At 44.9% G+C, this 16,640-nt stretch overlaps 1 protein-coding gene across 1 annotated transcript in view; it reads left to right on the forward strand.

Annotated features, from left to right (window-relative positions):
- The first annotated feature begins 306 nt into the window (after positions 1-306).
- Positions 307-16,640, forward strand: part of LOC137421102 (neuronal acetylcholine receptor subunit beta-4-like) — a 46,187-nt gene continuing 29,853 nt past the window's right edge. Inside the window, exon 1 of the mRNA XM_068106822.2 lies at positions 307-571. Within this exon, the coding sequence (XP_067962923.2) occupies positions 511-571 (61 nt within the window). The 5' untranslated portion in view covers positions 307-510. The remainder of the gene's footprint in view (positions 572-16,640) is intronic.

Genomic DNA, 16,640 nt, shown 5'->3' on the forward strand with positions numbered 1-16,640 from the left:
ACAAACTCATCGACTTATGTTTAAGAAATGTGCAGCAGCGTCTCAGTTCGCCTTGAATGGTTAACATCCCCATTGCCTGCATCCAGATCCTCCGAATCTTTAAAATCAAGACTTCTACATGCGCATCCGGATCCGCACATCAACCAAACCGAAGACCAAGAATCGTGAAATTCGATTCGGGTCAATGAAGCAATGAGAGTTCACTGCTATTTGTGCAGTCGGGATCACAGAGCTATCGGAGTTCCAGGCGGGGCAGTCGAGGTCTGGAGGCGCGTCTTGGGCAGCGGAGGAGCGCGCTCAAGAGGCACACGCATCGGGCTTTGTGCGCAGCGTGGGTCGACCGCGGCATCTCGAGCCGATTCATCTGCAATTTCGATGGTTGCTAGCGACGCGGGGCACTTCCGAGCACCGGCTCCGAAACTGGTATAGCCGCACCTTCCGTCGGAAGCCGTCCAGATATACCTGTCATCTGCGATACACTCCGTGTGCCAGCGCGGGTCAGGCCACACCATGGAGGGGTTAAGACTGCTTTGGTGCTTGACGCTGGTTTTCCTGTGTGCTGCTGCTCGGCGTGAGTACCCTTGCAAATCCGTACACCCATTTATTTCACCGATAGTGTGATTTCGATGTTGACCACGACCTATAAATGGACCCGCATACTCGGTTATAGAAATGCGTAATCGAGCAGGTATGTTTGGTGCTCCCAGGCGAGGCTCTCGGGGCGATGAAATCTCGTTTTAATGTGTGAAAGTATCGGCGAGAGTGTGAGATCGTGCAGACTTGTGTACATATATATACATAACCCAAACCGTTGTTTAAGGGAGGTATTACGCTTCTGCTTCACTTTGATTGCTTTAGCTCTCATCTTCATTTACTTTGGATGTCTTCCAATAGCCTCTTCTTTTCTCTTCTTCTTTCTCTTTCTCTCTCTCTCTCCCCCAGCTCTCTCTTTCTCTCAGGTCGAACATCTGGGACACGATCACTGTTTGGCCGGAGAGCAGACCCTTCAATCTGTCATTGGCAATTACACGAGAAGATCACCTCTTGACATTGAATCGTGTCTAATTAAAATTATTCTCGCCAAAGTAAAATTGCCCACCTGTCCCACTGAAAGAATCGCAATTTTCTACGTCTTCAATTTTAATTTCTATACCAAATGGGTCTTCCAGCATTGAATCGAACTTTAATTAAGCCCGATGTTATGGCTTGCTACAAATAGTTTGGAAACATTGTTACCACTCACACGCCTGCGTGTGCGTGTGTGCAAATGCAAGAAGCGGGGTTAAGCAATTGGATCAGTTTCTGTCTATCTGTCGACAGACGTCAATTTATGATCGAGGAACAACTATGATCGATTGGTCTATTTTGAACATGAAGTGGAACATGAATCGGAAAACGAGATCTCGGTTTTCTTTAGCTCTGGAATCATCCTGATCAGTGATCACACATGTGCAGAGAGGAAAGAGATTTTTTTTTTTTTTACTCTGTCTGTCTGGCAGTCAAAAAAATTGAAAATCATTCCAAACAAGAAACTTGCTGTTTTTAAGGGCATCATAAAGGACACAGAACAGGCATGGAGAACTAATATAGCGTGTTAAATAAGGTGGTGTAAAAGACGCTGCATCAACAGCGGAAACCTTCCAAAAAATTTATTTACAACCTTTAAAATCATTGTGTCATCTAAATTAAATAGTATAGTTGATGACAAATCATCTACACTTTCAGAACCCTTTCATTTAGCAGTACTTGGGCAAAATATAATGGCAATTTACATCATCTCGACCAATCAAATTTGCCGCTCGCAGACCTTTTTCTCAAGGCTACGCAGGGTAAAGAGTTCTAAGAACTCCCTAGTTTTTGTAGATTTTTGTATAAAATAGCGTCATTGTTAGACAATTGGAAGCGTATTGTGACAATATATATATTTCCACACCTGTTGATGTGGTGTTGAGGAATGTTTGTACATAGACATATGGTGCTTCAACCATTGAGTGCTTTATGGGTTCCAAATCTACAACTACATTTTCAAGGATTGCACATCCCATTATGGCTCTTCTAAGGTACACGCTCAATTTGTGCTCTTATGGATTACCTTTCCCATTTTACCTTTTTTTTAAACACCCATTTACTTCCTTATACAGTGCCTTCAGAAAGTATTCACACTCCTTGACTTTTTCACATTTTGTTGTGTTACAGCCTGAATCTAAAATGGATTAAATTGTGTTTTTTGTCACTGATCTACACATAATACCCCATAATGTCTGAGAATTTTTTTTTCTACAGAATAATTAAAAATGAAATAAAGAAATATCTATTTTTGAGTCAATACTTCATAGAAGCACCTTTAGCAGCGATTAGAGCTTCGCATCTTCTTGGGTATGTCTTTATCAGCTTTGCAAATCTGTATTTGGGGAGTTTCTCCCATTCTTTCTTGCACATTTGCTCAAGCTCTATCAAGTTGAATGGGGAGCATCGGTGAACAGCAATCCTGAAGTCTTTCCACAGATTATCAATGGGATTCAAGTTTGGGCTTTGGCTGGGTCTCTCTAGGACCTTTACATTATTGTTCTGAAGTCATTCCAGTGTTGATTTGGCTGTATGCTTGGGGTCATTATCCTGTTGGAAATCTTTGCCGCACTATGAGGTGTTTTGCACTCTGAAGAAGCTTCTCCTCAAGGATTTGCCTGTATTTGGCTCCATTCATTGTTCCCTCTATCCTTACAAGTCTCCCAATCCAAGCAGCTGAAAAGCATCCCCATAGCATGATGCTGCCATCGCCATGCTTCACAGTAGGGATGGTGCTGAATGGGCAATAAGCTGTACTCATTTTCTGCCAGATGCAGCACTTTTCATTCAGGTCAGAGTTCAATTTTCATCTCATCAGACCACAGAATATTTTTGCCTCATGCTCTGAGTCTTTTACATGCCTTTCTGTAAAATCTACAAGCATGCTATCATGTGCCTTTTTCTCAGGAGTAACTTCCATCTGGCCACTCTCCCATATAGCCTACATTTGTGAAGTGCTGCAGAGACTGTTGTCTCCCATCTCAGGTAAGGAACTCTGTAGTTCTGTCAGAATGGTCATTTTGTTCTTGGTCATCACCCTGACCAAGGTCCTTCGTGCCCGGATGCTCAGTTTGGTCGGACAGCCAGCTCTAGGAAGAGTTTGGGTAGTTCCATATTATTTTCATTTCCTAATGGTGGGGCTCACTGTGCTCTTGTGAACTTTCAACACTCTAGAAATTGTTTTATACCTTCCCCAGATCTATGCCTTTTTATAATTCTATCTCAGAGTTCTATGGACAGTTCCTTGGACTTCATGGTAGAGTTTCTGTTCTGACATGCACTGTCACCTGTGGGACCCTATATAGAAAGGTGTGTTTCTTTCTAAATCATGTCCAATCAATTAAATTTACCACAGGTGGACTCCAATCAAGTTGTAGAGACATCTCATGGATGATCAAAGGAAATTGGATACACCTGAGCTCAATTTGGAGTGTCATAGCAAAGGGGTTGAATCCTTATTGACTCAAGACATTTCAGCTTTTCATTTTTAATTATTTTCTAAAAAAAAAAAAAAAAAAATCCACTTTGACATAATGAGGTATTATGTGTATATCAGTATCAAAACAATCTCAATTTAATCAATTTTAAATTCAGCCCGTAACACAACAAAATGTGAAAAAGTCAAGCGGTGTGAATACTTTCAGAAGGCACTGTAGGTCGCATATCGAGCTTTTTGTGTGCTGCTACGTTTCCGACCCTCATTCGCCCCCTGAGGAGTTGCAGGACACCTTCATTCATGCACCTTCTGTGTTTCAGACTCTGATTTGCACCATGATGGCTTCTGCATTCTCATTTTGAGTCTCTTTTTAATTACATAAGTTAATTTGCACCCTTCTGTATCCCACAACCCATAATGTTTGACCTTTTAGTTTGCGATCCATTTATACCTTGCCCAAGGTACTTGTATACCTTGCACACCTTTTCAACACATAGCCTTATTAGCTGCGCACACACATTTGTAAAATCTTTATCAGAAACTTACTTTTAGCTGGATTTGAATCCACAAGTTCTGGGCGGCTGTAGTTAAACATACTTACCACTTAATCTTATGGATTGTTCATCTGCAAAGCTTTCGACATAGGATTACTTATTGAATAGCAAAAATAGGTCAAGCAAAGAGGCTACAGGGAGGTGTTTAAAGGGCTATTTTAGCCCATTTCCACCTTCTATATGCGTTGAATCTATTTTTATGGCGTAGCTCGTAGGGCATTGCCATCTAGAAGAACGATTGTCTGTCCATATATATGTATGTATATGCATATGCATGTGTGTATGTATGTATGTGTGTATGTATATGTTTGTGTATGGATGTATGTGTGTATCTATGTATTTGTGTATGCACGTATGTGTGTACGTATGTTTGTATGCATGTATGTATGTATGTAAGTGTTTATGTATGTTGTCCTTGTGATTTTCCCCTCGTTATTATAAAGCACAGTTGGCTAGCCATGTGATTGGCACGTAATTGTAAAATAACATAATCGCCAACGATACACAGACACCACTACACCACCCAGCTCAAATCTTCTCGTGTGGGCGCCAAGTGTGGCCGTGAGGCCACGCCCCGAAGGACGATTGGTTGGGACGATTTGACGGCGCTCATTGATTGGAGCGTGGGTGACGTCAGAGAGAACATTCTAGCATCGGAGCAAAAAGGGACACGTCCCACCATTTTCTCTCTCCTGGTCCGGGCTCTGGGTACGAGCGGTCGCAATCGCGCTCTCTCTTGGTCCTGGCTTTGGTCCCAGGTGGACGCATTTCCCTCTCTCTGTGCTGGGCTTCTTCGCGAGCAGTCACATATTCTCCCTCTGTCCTGGGCGGTTGTATTCCTGGCTCGTGTGCAATCGTGAAGAGGAAGAGTCCGTCTCGTTCTCTCTCTCTCTCTCTCTCTCTTGGTGCTGGCTTCGTGACTGCTGCGCTTGGTGCTGGCTTCATGACTGCTGCGCTTGGTGCTTGTGTACTTGAGAAACAGCGGAGCTTTGTGCAGCATGGAACGAGCGAAGGAGGAAGGAGTTTTGCCACCGCTTCACGGCTCAGTGTGCCGTGTGGAAATTCGTGCCATCCAGACCAGAGTTAAGTGCCGGCCGGCAGGAACATTATTTATTTTCATTTGTCATTCCCTTGTGTTGTATACGAGTCTGTAGGGAGCCGCCTCAAATAGGAATTAGGTGACTGTACATTCATTTTCGTTATCGTGGCATTATTTTGATTGAACCTATTATTTGTTACATTTTCAATTCCTTGTGTTGTACGTTTTTTTTTTTTTTTTTGGTTTTTTTTTGTATACAAGATCGAGGCTCGTGAAAGAGCTAACATTAATCACACAAAAAGTCAAACCGACACAAACCGACACATAAAACACAAAATAAGGGGAGCGGTGGACAATATTGGGAAAGAGGGGGGAGGACACAAACACAACATTTGAGAGCAGGGACATCGAGAGAACTGTGGGAGGGAGAGGGCTTGGGAGGAGGTGGGAGAGGTATAAAACATATGGACACTGCAAGGACTTCCAGGAAAGAAGTTGGAATTTCGAAAAAGTGTATCTGGGGTGAATTAGCGGGGGTAGAAAAGATCAAGGTTTTGGATGGGGGAAGATAAGAGATGGTGGTGAACAGCTGTTTTACAGACCTGGAGGGAGGAGTGGGACTGAAGGGAGTGGGGGAGTTTGTTCCAGAGGTGGGGAAAAAGGGGAATGACAGAGTGAAGGTGAGCATAGAGCCTAGATTTTGGCATTTTAACCATAAGAGGGTTGCTGGCAGATCTTGTGCGACCTGTAGGAATATTAGGGGGACAGACCACAGAGAGAGCTGGGGGAGCAAGGCCGGAGAGGAGTCGGTAGAAAACAGAAAGACCACCAACCTGCCTGTGGTGAGTGAGTGAAAGGCCCTCAGAGTTAGCTTCATCGCAGGAGATTCCAATGATTCTGAAAGCTTTGGCTTCAACAGCGTGAAGCCGAGCTAGGTGTGAGGCAGGAGCACCGGCCCAGAGGTGGGAACAGTATTCCATTGAGCTGCGGATGTAATGCTTGTATGTGGTGAGGAGCTCAGGTGTGCCAAGGAAGGACTTGCACGACGGAGGATGCCCAGTCGGCGACTGGCTTTGGAGGCCAGCTTGGCAATGTGGTTTTCCCAAGAAAGATCATGGCAGATAGTGAGACCCAAAAGCTTGAGCGACAGAACTTCTTGCAGAGGATTGTTGAGAAAGTAGATGGGAGGGTTTTCCAGTCGGTCTTTTCGGAGAGACATAGTAAGAGTGTGAGATTTGTCAGGATTGAAAGACATGTTCCACTTGTTTGACCAGTCTGTGATTTTGTCCAGGTCTGCAGAGAGTGAGGAGGCTGCAGACTGCCGATCTGAGGGATGAGGAATGGAGCGGCAGAGAGTGGAGTCATCAGCAAAGAGATAAAGGGGATTTTCCAGAGCGTCGGAGAGATCATTGATGACGACCAGAAAAAGCACAGGGCCCAGAATACTACCTTGGGGAACTCCAGCCAGAACAGGAAGGGGAGATGAGAGAAACCCATTCAGGGCCACACGTTGACTACGACCAGAGAGGAAGTCCGCAAGCCAAGCGTGGAGATTTCCATAGATACCATAGGAGGAGAGTTTAGTGAGCAGTTTATTCACTCAGTTTGGTGAGTTTATTCAATTGTGGGTTCGCGGAATAAACCCCCATCGTGTCCGCCCGTGCAGGTAAGCCCTTGCAACCCTCCACCCCCACTCCCCCACGCGTGCAAAAGGTACCGCCATAGTTTGGCATACGCCTCGGAGTTAAAGCTCGTTTGGCCATCTGTCGCCCTGAGGTCTTTACTACATGGTGGGCACACACGACAGTATGTATGTAAGTTTGTAAGTAAGTATGTATGTATATGTTTATCTATGTACAGTCACATGAAAAAGTAAGTACACACCATGTAAAGTTTTGACTTTTTCAACATATTTCAACATACAGCTATTTGATCTTCATTTCAACGATATTGATAGATAAAGGTGATATAATATAACAAATATCATGAAACATTTACATTTTGTAGTCCATTGTATAATTTAAATAAACATAAATGCAAATTTCGCATGTGGAAAAAGTATGTACACCCCTACATTTATCACTACTTCAAATACCTAAAATTAGAATCAGTTGCACCAGCTCAGGTGCAAATGATTAGAACATCGTTAGAGAGGATCTTGGAGGAACCTGTCTTATTTAAACCTCAGACATTTAGGTTCGTTTGCTGTTTGTTGTTGAAGTGTGCGGCATCACCGTGCCTAGATCAAAAGAGCTCTCTGAGGCCTTCAGAAAGAAGGTTATAGATGACTACGAGTCTGGGAAGGGATTTAAAAAGATCTCCAAACAAATTGAAATCAATCATTCGACTGTCCAGAAGATCTACAAGTGGAGAAGATTCCAAACAACTGCCAACTTGTTCAGGCCAGGCCGCCCCAGCAAGATCAGCCCAAGAGCAGACCGCAAGATGCTGAAAGAAGTCTCGAAGAACCCCAGAATGTCATCACGGGACCTACAGGTAGTTGTTGCCACTGTTGATGTCAAAGTGCACGAGTCTACCATTAGAAAGAGGCTGCACAAATTAATCTGCATGGGAGGTGTGCCAGGAGGAAACCTTTGCTGTCCAGAAAGAACATCAGGGCAAGACTAAAGTTTGCCAATGAACACCTTGGCAAAGACCAGCACTTCTGGAACAATGTGCTCTGGACAGATGAGACAAAGGTAGAGCTATTTGACCACAGTACCAGAAGACATGTTTGGTGAAAAGCAAAGACAGCATTTGACCACAAGAACCTGATACCAACTGTAAAGCATGGTGGTGGAAATATTATGGTTTGGGGCAGCTTTGCTGCATCAGGGCCTGGGCAGATCACCATAATAGAATTCACTCTGAATTCTTCATTGTACCAGAGGGTGCTTGAGGATAATGTGAAGCCATCTGTCGGAAAGTTGAAGCTCAACCAAAGGTGGACCTTGCAACATGACAATGACCCTAAACATACCAGTAAATCCACCAAGGAATGGCTGAAAAGAAAGAAATGGAGGGTTCTGGAATGGTCAAGTCAAAGCCCGGATCTAAATCCCATCGAGATGTTGTGGAGGGATTTGAAACGAGCTGTGCATGCAAGAAACCCCTCAAACATCGCACAGCTGAAAGAATTCTGCATGGAGGAGTGGGCAAAAATTTCTCCCAGTCAATGTCAGAGACTGGTGGACAGTTATAAGAAACGCCTACTTGAGGTTGTTTCTGCCAAAGGGGGCAATACCACCTATTCGAGCCAAGGGTGTACTTACTTTTTCCACATGCGAAATTTGCATTTATGTTTATTTAAATTATACAATGGACTACAATATGTAAATGTTTCATGATATTTGTTATATTATATCACCTTTATCTTTCAATATTGTTGAAATGAAGATCAAATAGCTGTATGTTGAAATATGTTGAAAAAGTCAAAACTTTACATGGGGTGTACTTACTTTTTCACGTGACTGTATGTATGTATGTAAGTGTGTATGTATGTGTTTGTGTATGTATGTGTGTTTGTGTATGTATGTGTGTATGTATGTGTTTGTGTATGTATGTAAGTGTGTATGTATGTGTTTGTGTGTGTATGTATGTGTTTATGAATGTATGTGTGTCGCTTCCACTGCATTTTGCGTGTCCATTCCCTTTAAAATCTGTTTTCTCTGCAACCGTTGGTCCGATTGACACACATTTTTCACCAAAGGAGTGCCTCCTCCTGTAGGTTATTTTAATGGTAATTATGACGTTATAGGTCATTTGGTACGGGCGCCATCTTGGAAATACCCAAAAAACCTTGTACATCTAAATCTCTGCAACCGCTCCATGGAAAAATTGAATGGTGCCTCATTGTAAAGTACACCCCATGGGGAATAACTTATGTTAATGATTATGTCATAGGTGCCTTCGTTATGACGTCATAAATCAATCAACATGTAGAGCATTTGATCCCATCAGTATGAAGTTTCTCCGGCTATGCCGTTGTTAAACTATCCGTCCTGTTTGTACAGTGGCAGACAATTCTACATACATGAGTGCAAGTGTGAAAGTCATTCGCATGAACACGAGGTTTCCCACCTTTTCATGAATTGTAGAATGCACTTTTTGAGTTATTACCCCTTTGGCATTAAAACAAGCGTCTTCTGCTTTTCAACCTTAGGCATCCTGTGCACAGAGGCATAATATAAACTGAAAACAATAGTCCCTTGTTCTTTTCTTATCTATTGCAAACACTTGTGTTGCGTGAATTGAGGACACTAGTATCGTACCTAGAGATCCCCTTATTTAGTCGCAGTGAATCCTGGTGCTTGGTAACCTGGAACTAACAATGTGTTTTATCTGTGTAGCTGTTGCTGCCATTACTCATTACATTTCTTAAATCAATGCCACAAATCCAATACATTCTGTCACTTTCCTCATCGTGTGTGACCTTTTGCCTCGTGTGTTAATCATTGTAGAGCAAAGGATGAGAGCAATAATTCCAGCTGCTTCCAAATCCAACGGGAACCAACAAAATGTCAAATATAAAAGTGATAAAGATGAATTTGATAATAGTGGTTTACGTTTAAATATAGGGGCAATATGCTTCTGGCAGGAGAGATGTGGCAACATGCCGCCTTGTAATTATTGATGTATGTATGTTATATTCTGGTTTAAATGAAGTCAATAGGGGTTAAAAAAAAACGTTATTCAGTAGAGTAGGGTTTATCACGTGATTTGTATGAAAGTCACAAAACCCCATATGGGGAAGACCTGAAGGCATGTATTAATTTGGCTCCTGTCCTCCCCAATCAACACTCTGTAACTTCTTCTTTTAAAAAGTGCTTTCCCTTCTCTTTCGTTATTTGCCCGTCCCCGGGGTTATTGCAATCGTGTGTGTGTCCGTCCGTCCATCCGTCTCGTAACCTTTTTACCATTTGAGCTTTTGTCATCAAATTTCAACAAAGCTTTATTATGGGAATATGAAGTCGAAAAGGTGAAAGGTCAACGTCATATAAAATACAAAAGGTCAAAGGTCAATGTCACATAACATCGTCAATTTTCATCGAATTCACCTGCAATTTTAAGAATTTTCATATTGTCACTGCATTGGTTAACCAATCAAAAGCTAGAAGCAGATTGTTTTTAGTTGTTTTTTTTTTAGATCAAAAGGTTAATGGTCAAGGTTGTATAAAATCGTCAACTTTCATCAGATTGACCTGAAATTTGAACAGAGTCTGCATATTGAGTCACTTAATTAGTTCAGCAATAAAACCCTAGAAGCAGATTGTTTTGAGGTCAAAATGTCAAGGTCACAAAATCATCAATTTCCATCTGATTGACTTGGAAGTTTCAGCAGGATTTGAATATTGTGTCAATGAAGCCTATTGCTTTTGAGGTCAAAAGGTCAAGGTGGCCTAAAATCGTATTTTTTTTTTAGTATTTTTATGCCTCTGCTGACAGTCACCGGAGGAATTATGTTTTCGGGTTGTCTGTCCGTCTGTCCATCTGTCCGTGATAGTTTTTCGTTACCATGATGACTTGAGAACGGCTGAAGGGATCTAAGTCAAACTTGGTGCAGGTATGTGTAACAAAGTAAAGATGAACTGATTCTATTTTTGAGGTCAGAGGTCATGTTAGGTAAAAATCCTGTTACCGCGATAACTTGGGACCAGTGTGGCGATTTGACCAAAGTTGGCACAAGTCTGTATTATGATGTAAAGATTTACTCATTTGATTTTGGGGTTAACAGGTCAAAAATCAAGGTCTGTAATAGGTTTATAACTTGAGCGTGGCTGAAGGGATCTAAGTCAAACTTGGTACAGGTAAATATAATGATGAAAAGATGAACTGATTAGATTTTGGGGTCAAGAGGTCAAAGGTCAGTTTCTGTAATAGGGTTTTGTTACCGTGACAGCTTGATAATGGCTGAAGGGAACGAAGTCAAACTTGGTACAAGTATGTATAATGTAAAGATAAATGGATTACATTATGGGGTCAAGAGGTCAAAGGTCAGTGTTCATGTCAGGTAAAATGTGAACCTAGAGAGCTTCTGAAGGGATTTAAATCAAACTTAGTATAATGATGTAATAATGTGGGTGGAGGCATATCGGTTGACTGTCGCGATATTGATGAGTGGCGTTCTCGTTTTTAGCTGTTTTTGTCATGTTCAGCAAACGGAAGAAGTCCGAATACAAAGCGGATGTGGACGTGGACAGACTTTGCATTTTCAGATGCTTTCTAGTTATCCCCCACCACCAAAGGTGGATGGAGGTTGTGTAACCACTGTCGTCTGTTTGTCTGTCTGTGAACAGGATATCTCAAGTTGTGGACGGATTCGGACGAAATTTGCTGGACAGGTTGGGTGCGTGATAAGGACGAAGTGATTAGATTTTGGTGAAGATCCAGATCTGAGAATGTTTTAAAGTCATTCTTCACTATTGAATGATAGATAGGGCTCAAATGATATATAATAGCACGACATCCCAAAAGGTTATGTACGGATTCAGAGAAACCCGTTGCACATGTTGATGTGTGACAAGGACGAATCACTTCGATTCTGCTGAAGATCCGAATACGGATCAGGATACGAGAATTTTTTCATTTTAAAGTAATTTTGCACCATTGAGAGATGCAATTTGCATAATATTTCAAAAAGTTGTGGACAGGTTATGACAAAACTTGGTGGATGAGTTGGTTAGGTGACAGATTAGTGATGGATGAAAAAGCGATTTGATTTTGGTTCAGGTCCAAATCCAGATCCGGCCTATCAGTGGGATACAAAACGTAAACTGTTCCACCTGGTGGAGGTATGTGCTCTACCAGGTGCCATTCTTGTTATTATTTTCTCTTTCTCTCTTACCTCTGTCTTTTTACCTTCGCCACCAAAGGTGGATGGAGGTTATGTTTTCACCCCCGTTTGTCTGTCTGTCCGTTTGTGAACAAGATATCTCAAAATCTTGTGGGCGGATTCAGCCGGAATTTGGCAGAGATGTAGCATGTGTGACGAGGACGAAATCATTAGATTTTGGTGAAGATCTGGATCCGGCTACTGGAATTTTAAAGTGATTCTTCACCATTGGGAGATAGGGCCAAAACCAACATATAGCAGGATATCTCAAAAAGTTATGGATGGATTTGTACAAAACTTGTTGGACATGTTGTGTGTGTGATAAGGAAGAATCGATTCAATTTTGGTGAAGATCTGGAGTCTGGATCTAGCTAGTAGAAGTCATTTAACTTCTACTAGCTGGATTGCTAGTAGAACAAGCATTCTGAGTATTGCGCTGCAATACATGTCCCCTACCGGCAGTCTGTCGTCCAGAAAACTGTTGGGGAAATTACCAAGGGTTATTTACCACAGGTTCTGAATCGTTCCCAATTGCTAATTACCTCAGGACGGGCTCACCTGTGATTCGCACTCGGGACTTCGATTTATACACCTTGCAGACAGGTCAGCAGAAGCACGAGAAAATAAGTTGTTGATAAAGAACCTTTCGAGTCGCTAAATATCAGTAATTTATTATATTTTCCGGTTCACGATCAATGATCGATGTGTATATATATGTTGCTCGGCTTGGCTCCGCCCCTGCCGAAAGCGCGCGCTGTGTCGCGCTTTTGACGTTCGCAGACGAGGCTGAGGGCGCGTGGTGCGGCTTGAGGAGAACACTACAATAAACAAGATATCCATTTTAAAAATAATTTCGTTTAATTAATGATATCTGCCAAACCACGTGCCCTATCGCAAATTCCAAAATGACATTTTAGTAGACTGACATGCTGAACAGATCTGTGAAGTTTCCCCTCGATTGGATAAAAAATGACGGAGGAGTTAAGTTTTAAAGGTTCATGCATAAAAACGTCATAACTCTGAAACCATGTGACGCATGACGTCATGCTCGTTGACTTTTTTGTTCGTCATGGGTATGCGATTCTGCCTGTAAAGTTTGGCCTCGATCTGTTCAGCCGTTGCAGAGAAAAAGGGGTTTTGTGTTTTCACGAAAAACAATATGGCGGCCGAACCACGTGACCTGTGACGTCATAATTACCATTAAAATATTCTACAGATCGAGTCCCCCCTACGGTGAAAATTTGATCTCAATCGGTCCTATTATTGTGGAGAAAATCTTTTTTAAAGGAAATTAAAACTTAAAATGGCACTGAGTTAAGGATCATCAGAATTATCAAAATTTCCAAAGTTCAAAGTGCCATAACTTTGTCAAAAATGATCGAAACGTCGTGAAGTTCGAACTTAAACTGTAACTTATCATGAGGAAACCATGTGCCAAGATTGAAATCATTAGCATTAAGCGTTTAGAAAAAAAGTCCGGAAAACTGTTCTTTGCGTGACAGACTGATGGATTGACAGACTGTTCCTTTGGCACGGGCTCAGGAAGGATGTGTGCGACTGGGCCAACCAGGTGAGCGTTCTACCTGCGTCGGCATCATACCGGCAGGCCGGGAGTCACGGTCCCACCCTGGAAGCCGCCAACGGCAGTGCTATTCAGACTTTTGGCAAACGGACCGTGGCACTGTGCTTGGGCGGGCAGCGGTTTACATGGGATTTTGTCATGGCGAGGGTGTCCACCCCCTTGCTGGGCGCTGATTTCCTCTGCGCCAACGGCCTATTGGTGGATGTTAAAAATCGGCGGCTCATTAATGCGGAGACATTCAGTTCTCTTCCATGCTCGCTGAGTGTGTCCGCCTCGACGAGTCTTGCGTGCACGCTCTCGACCTCTGATGAGTTCGTCCGCCTCCTCACCGAGTTCCTGGCCCTTACACGGCCCACCTTTTCGGCCGTTGTCGTCAGTCACGGAGTGGAGCATCACATTCCGACCACCGGCCCGCCTGTCTATGCCCGGGATCGACACCTCGACCCGGGGAAACTCGCTATCGCAAAGGCGGAGTTCGACACGTTGGAGCGTCTTGGCATCGTGCGACGGTCCGACAGCCCGTGGGCCTCGCCTCTCCACATTGTGCCAAAGCCGGGTGGCGGTTGGCGCCCGTGCGGCGATTATCGCCACCTTAACGATGCCACTACCCCTGACCGCTACCCAATCCCGCACATCCAGGATTTTTCTGCCCGCTTGGCCGGTAAAGTTTTTTTTTCTAAGGTGGACCTTGTTCGTGGTTACCACCAGGTACCCGTCCGGTCGCAGGACGTTCCTAAGACCACGGTGATTACACCGTTCGGGCTTTTCGAATTCCTCCGTATGCCTTTTGGGCTCAAGGACGCGGCCCAGGCTTTCCAGCGCCTGATGGACAGCGTGTTGCAGGATTTGCCATTTCTGTTTGTCTACCTGGACGATATCCTCATCGCCAGCGCTTCAAAGGACGGAGCACATGCTTCCCCTCCGAGTGCTCTTTGAACGCCTCAGTCAGCATGGCCTCATCATTAACCTGGCCAAGTGCTTGTTCGGGGTGGCCTCAATTGACTTTCTCGGCCACCACATCATGAGGGAGGGGGCCATCCCACTGCCGGCTAAAGTGGAGGCTGTGAAGGGTTTTCTGCGCCCCCTCACCATCAAGGCCCTGCAGGAGTTTTTGGGCATGGTGAACTTTTACCATCGTTTCATGCCCCGTGCGGCCCAGCTGATGCGGCCCCTTTATGAGGCCCTCAAGGGCAAGCCTACCAAACGCGCCATTGACTGGACCGAGGAGATGGCCAAGGCTTTCACGGATGCTAAACTGGCCCTCACCAGCGCAACCATGCTGGCGCATCCGTCGCCCGATGCACCGATTGCTCTCACCACAGACGCTTCGGACTACACGGTTGGTGCCGTGCACGAGCAGTGGGTCAATGGGGCGTGGCAGCCGCTTGCTTTTATTTAGCCGGCATCTCCGCCCTAACGAACGAAAGTACAGTACCTTCGATCGTGAGCTCCTCGGCCTCTATCTAGCTGTCCAACACTTCCGTTACCTGTTGGAAGCCCGCCTGTTCATGGCGTTTGTGGACCACAAGCCCCTGGTTTTTGCCATGGCCAAGACCTCGGAGCCGTGGTCTGCCCGTCAGCAACGCCAGCTCTCCTTCATTTCCGAGTTCACGACGGACATCCAACATGTTGCTGGGAAGGATAATACGGTCGCCGATCGTCTCTCCCGGTCCATAGTTGGCGCGGTTCACCTTGGCCTCGACTACGCCCGCATGGCGGCCGATCAGATCTCCGACCCGGATGTCCAGGCCTGCAGGGTGGCGGTCACGGGGCTGACATTGTCCGACGTGCCGTTCAAGGACACGGGCACCACGCTACTGTGCGACGTTTCTTTGGGTCAGCCTCGCCTCGTCATACCCACCAGCTGGAGATGGCTGGTGTTCGATGCCGTCCACGGTCTTTCTCACCTGGGCAGGAAGGCGTCGCAAAAGTTGGTGGCGGCGAAGTTCGTTTGGCACGGGCTCAGGAAGGATGTGTGCCACTAGGCCAACACCTGCGTCGAGTGCCAACGCTTGAAGGTGCATCGCCATACCCAGGCCCCATTGGCGCCATTCACAGTGCCCGAGCGACGGTTTGACCAGGTTAACGTAGACCTGGTGCCTTACGACGGGCCTTTCCGCGTTCTGGAGGCCGGGGACAAGTCCTTTGTGGTCGACATCGGCGGCAAACCGAACCACCTTTCGGTGGACCGCCTCAAGCCGGCTCACTTGGACTAAGACAGGCCCACTCGGTTGACTCAACCCCCACGGCGGGGCCGTCCCCCATCGGGTAAGTCCCCGGTTGGCCCGCCTACCGCCAAGCCGCTAACAGTCCCTGCTCGGGTCATCAGGGGTCGTTTCGGCCGGGTGGTTAAGTCCCCCCAAAAACTGGCATTGCCCGTGCGAGTGAATTCTGGAGGGGGGGAGGGGGGGTGCATATGGGGGTTACCCCATTGGGACATAATCCACAGGCACGGGACCAATGGGGCTATTGATTGTAAGGGCGTGGCGTGCGCTCGGTTGTTGGAGCCACGCCCCCTTAAGAGTGAGTTGTGTTATAAAAGATGCGTAAGTTCCGGTTTGAGTTAGTTCTGTTGGAATAAAGGAGGTTTGAACAAGCTGAGAAGTGTCTCGCCCTCTCGTCATCCGCAACTCCTACAACATGATATTTTAAAAAGTTATGGACGAGTTATGACTAAACTTGGTGGACGAGTTGGTTAGGCGACAAGAACAAGCCGATTAGATTTTGGTTCAGGTCAGAATCCAGATCCGGCCTATCAGTGGGATGCAAAATGTAAACTGTTCCGCCTGATGGAGGTATGGGCTCTATTGAGTGCCGTTCTGCTTACCTTTTGTGGTCGAGCCCGGTTATGTGTTGAAATAAATACTATTAAGCGAGGTCTGCTCCGCTTATATATTTTTGCGTAACTTTGAGGGTGGGGCCTTCCATTCAATTTGAGGGTGGGGAAGTTGGTCTGTGTTAATCCATTTCAATTTGTGTTATTAAAAGTCTTGTAAAACATAATCGCCTTCCATTCCATTGCTGAGGCGAAACCAATGGGCCGTGCCAGGAGGATGCCATTGATGGAGATGGCTGTGATAAATTCTAATTGGGATAACAACCAACCAAGAGGTCTCTGTATGTCGGAAATA

The sequence above is a fragment of the Myxine glutinosa genome, chromosome 2 (assembly GCF_964187855.1).
Source record: "Myxine glutinosa chromosome 2, kmMyxGlut1.1, whole genome shotgun sequence".
Lineage (NCBI taxonomy): Eukaryota > Metazoa > Chordata > Myxini > Myxiniformes > Myxinidae > Myxine > Myxine glutinosa.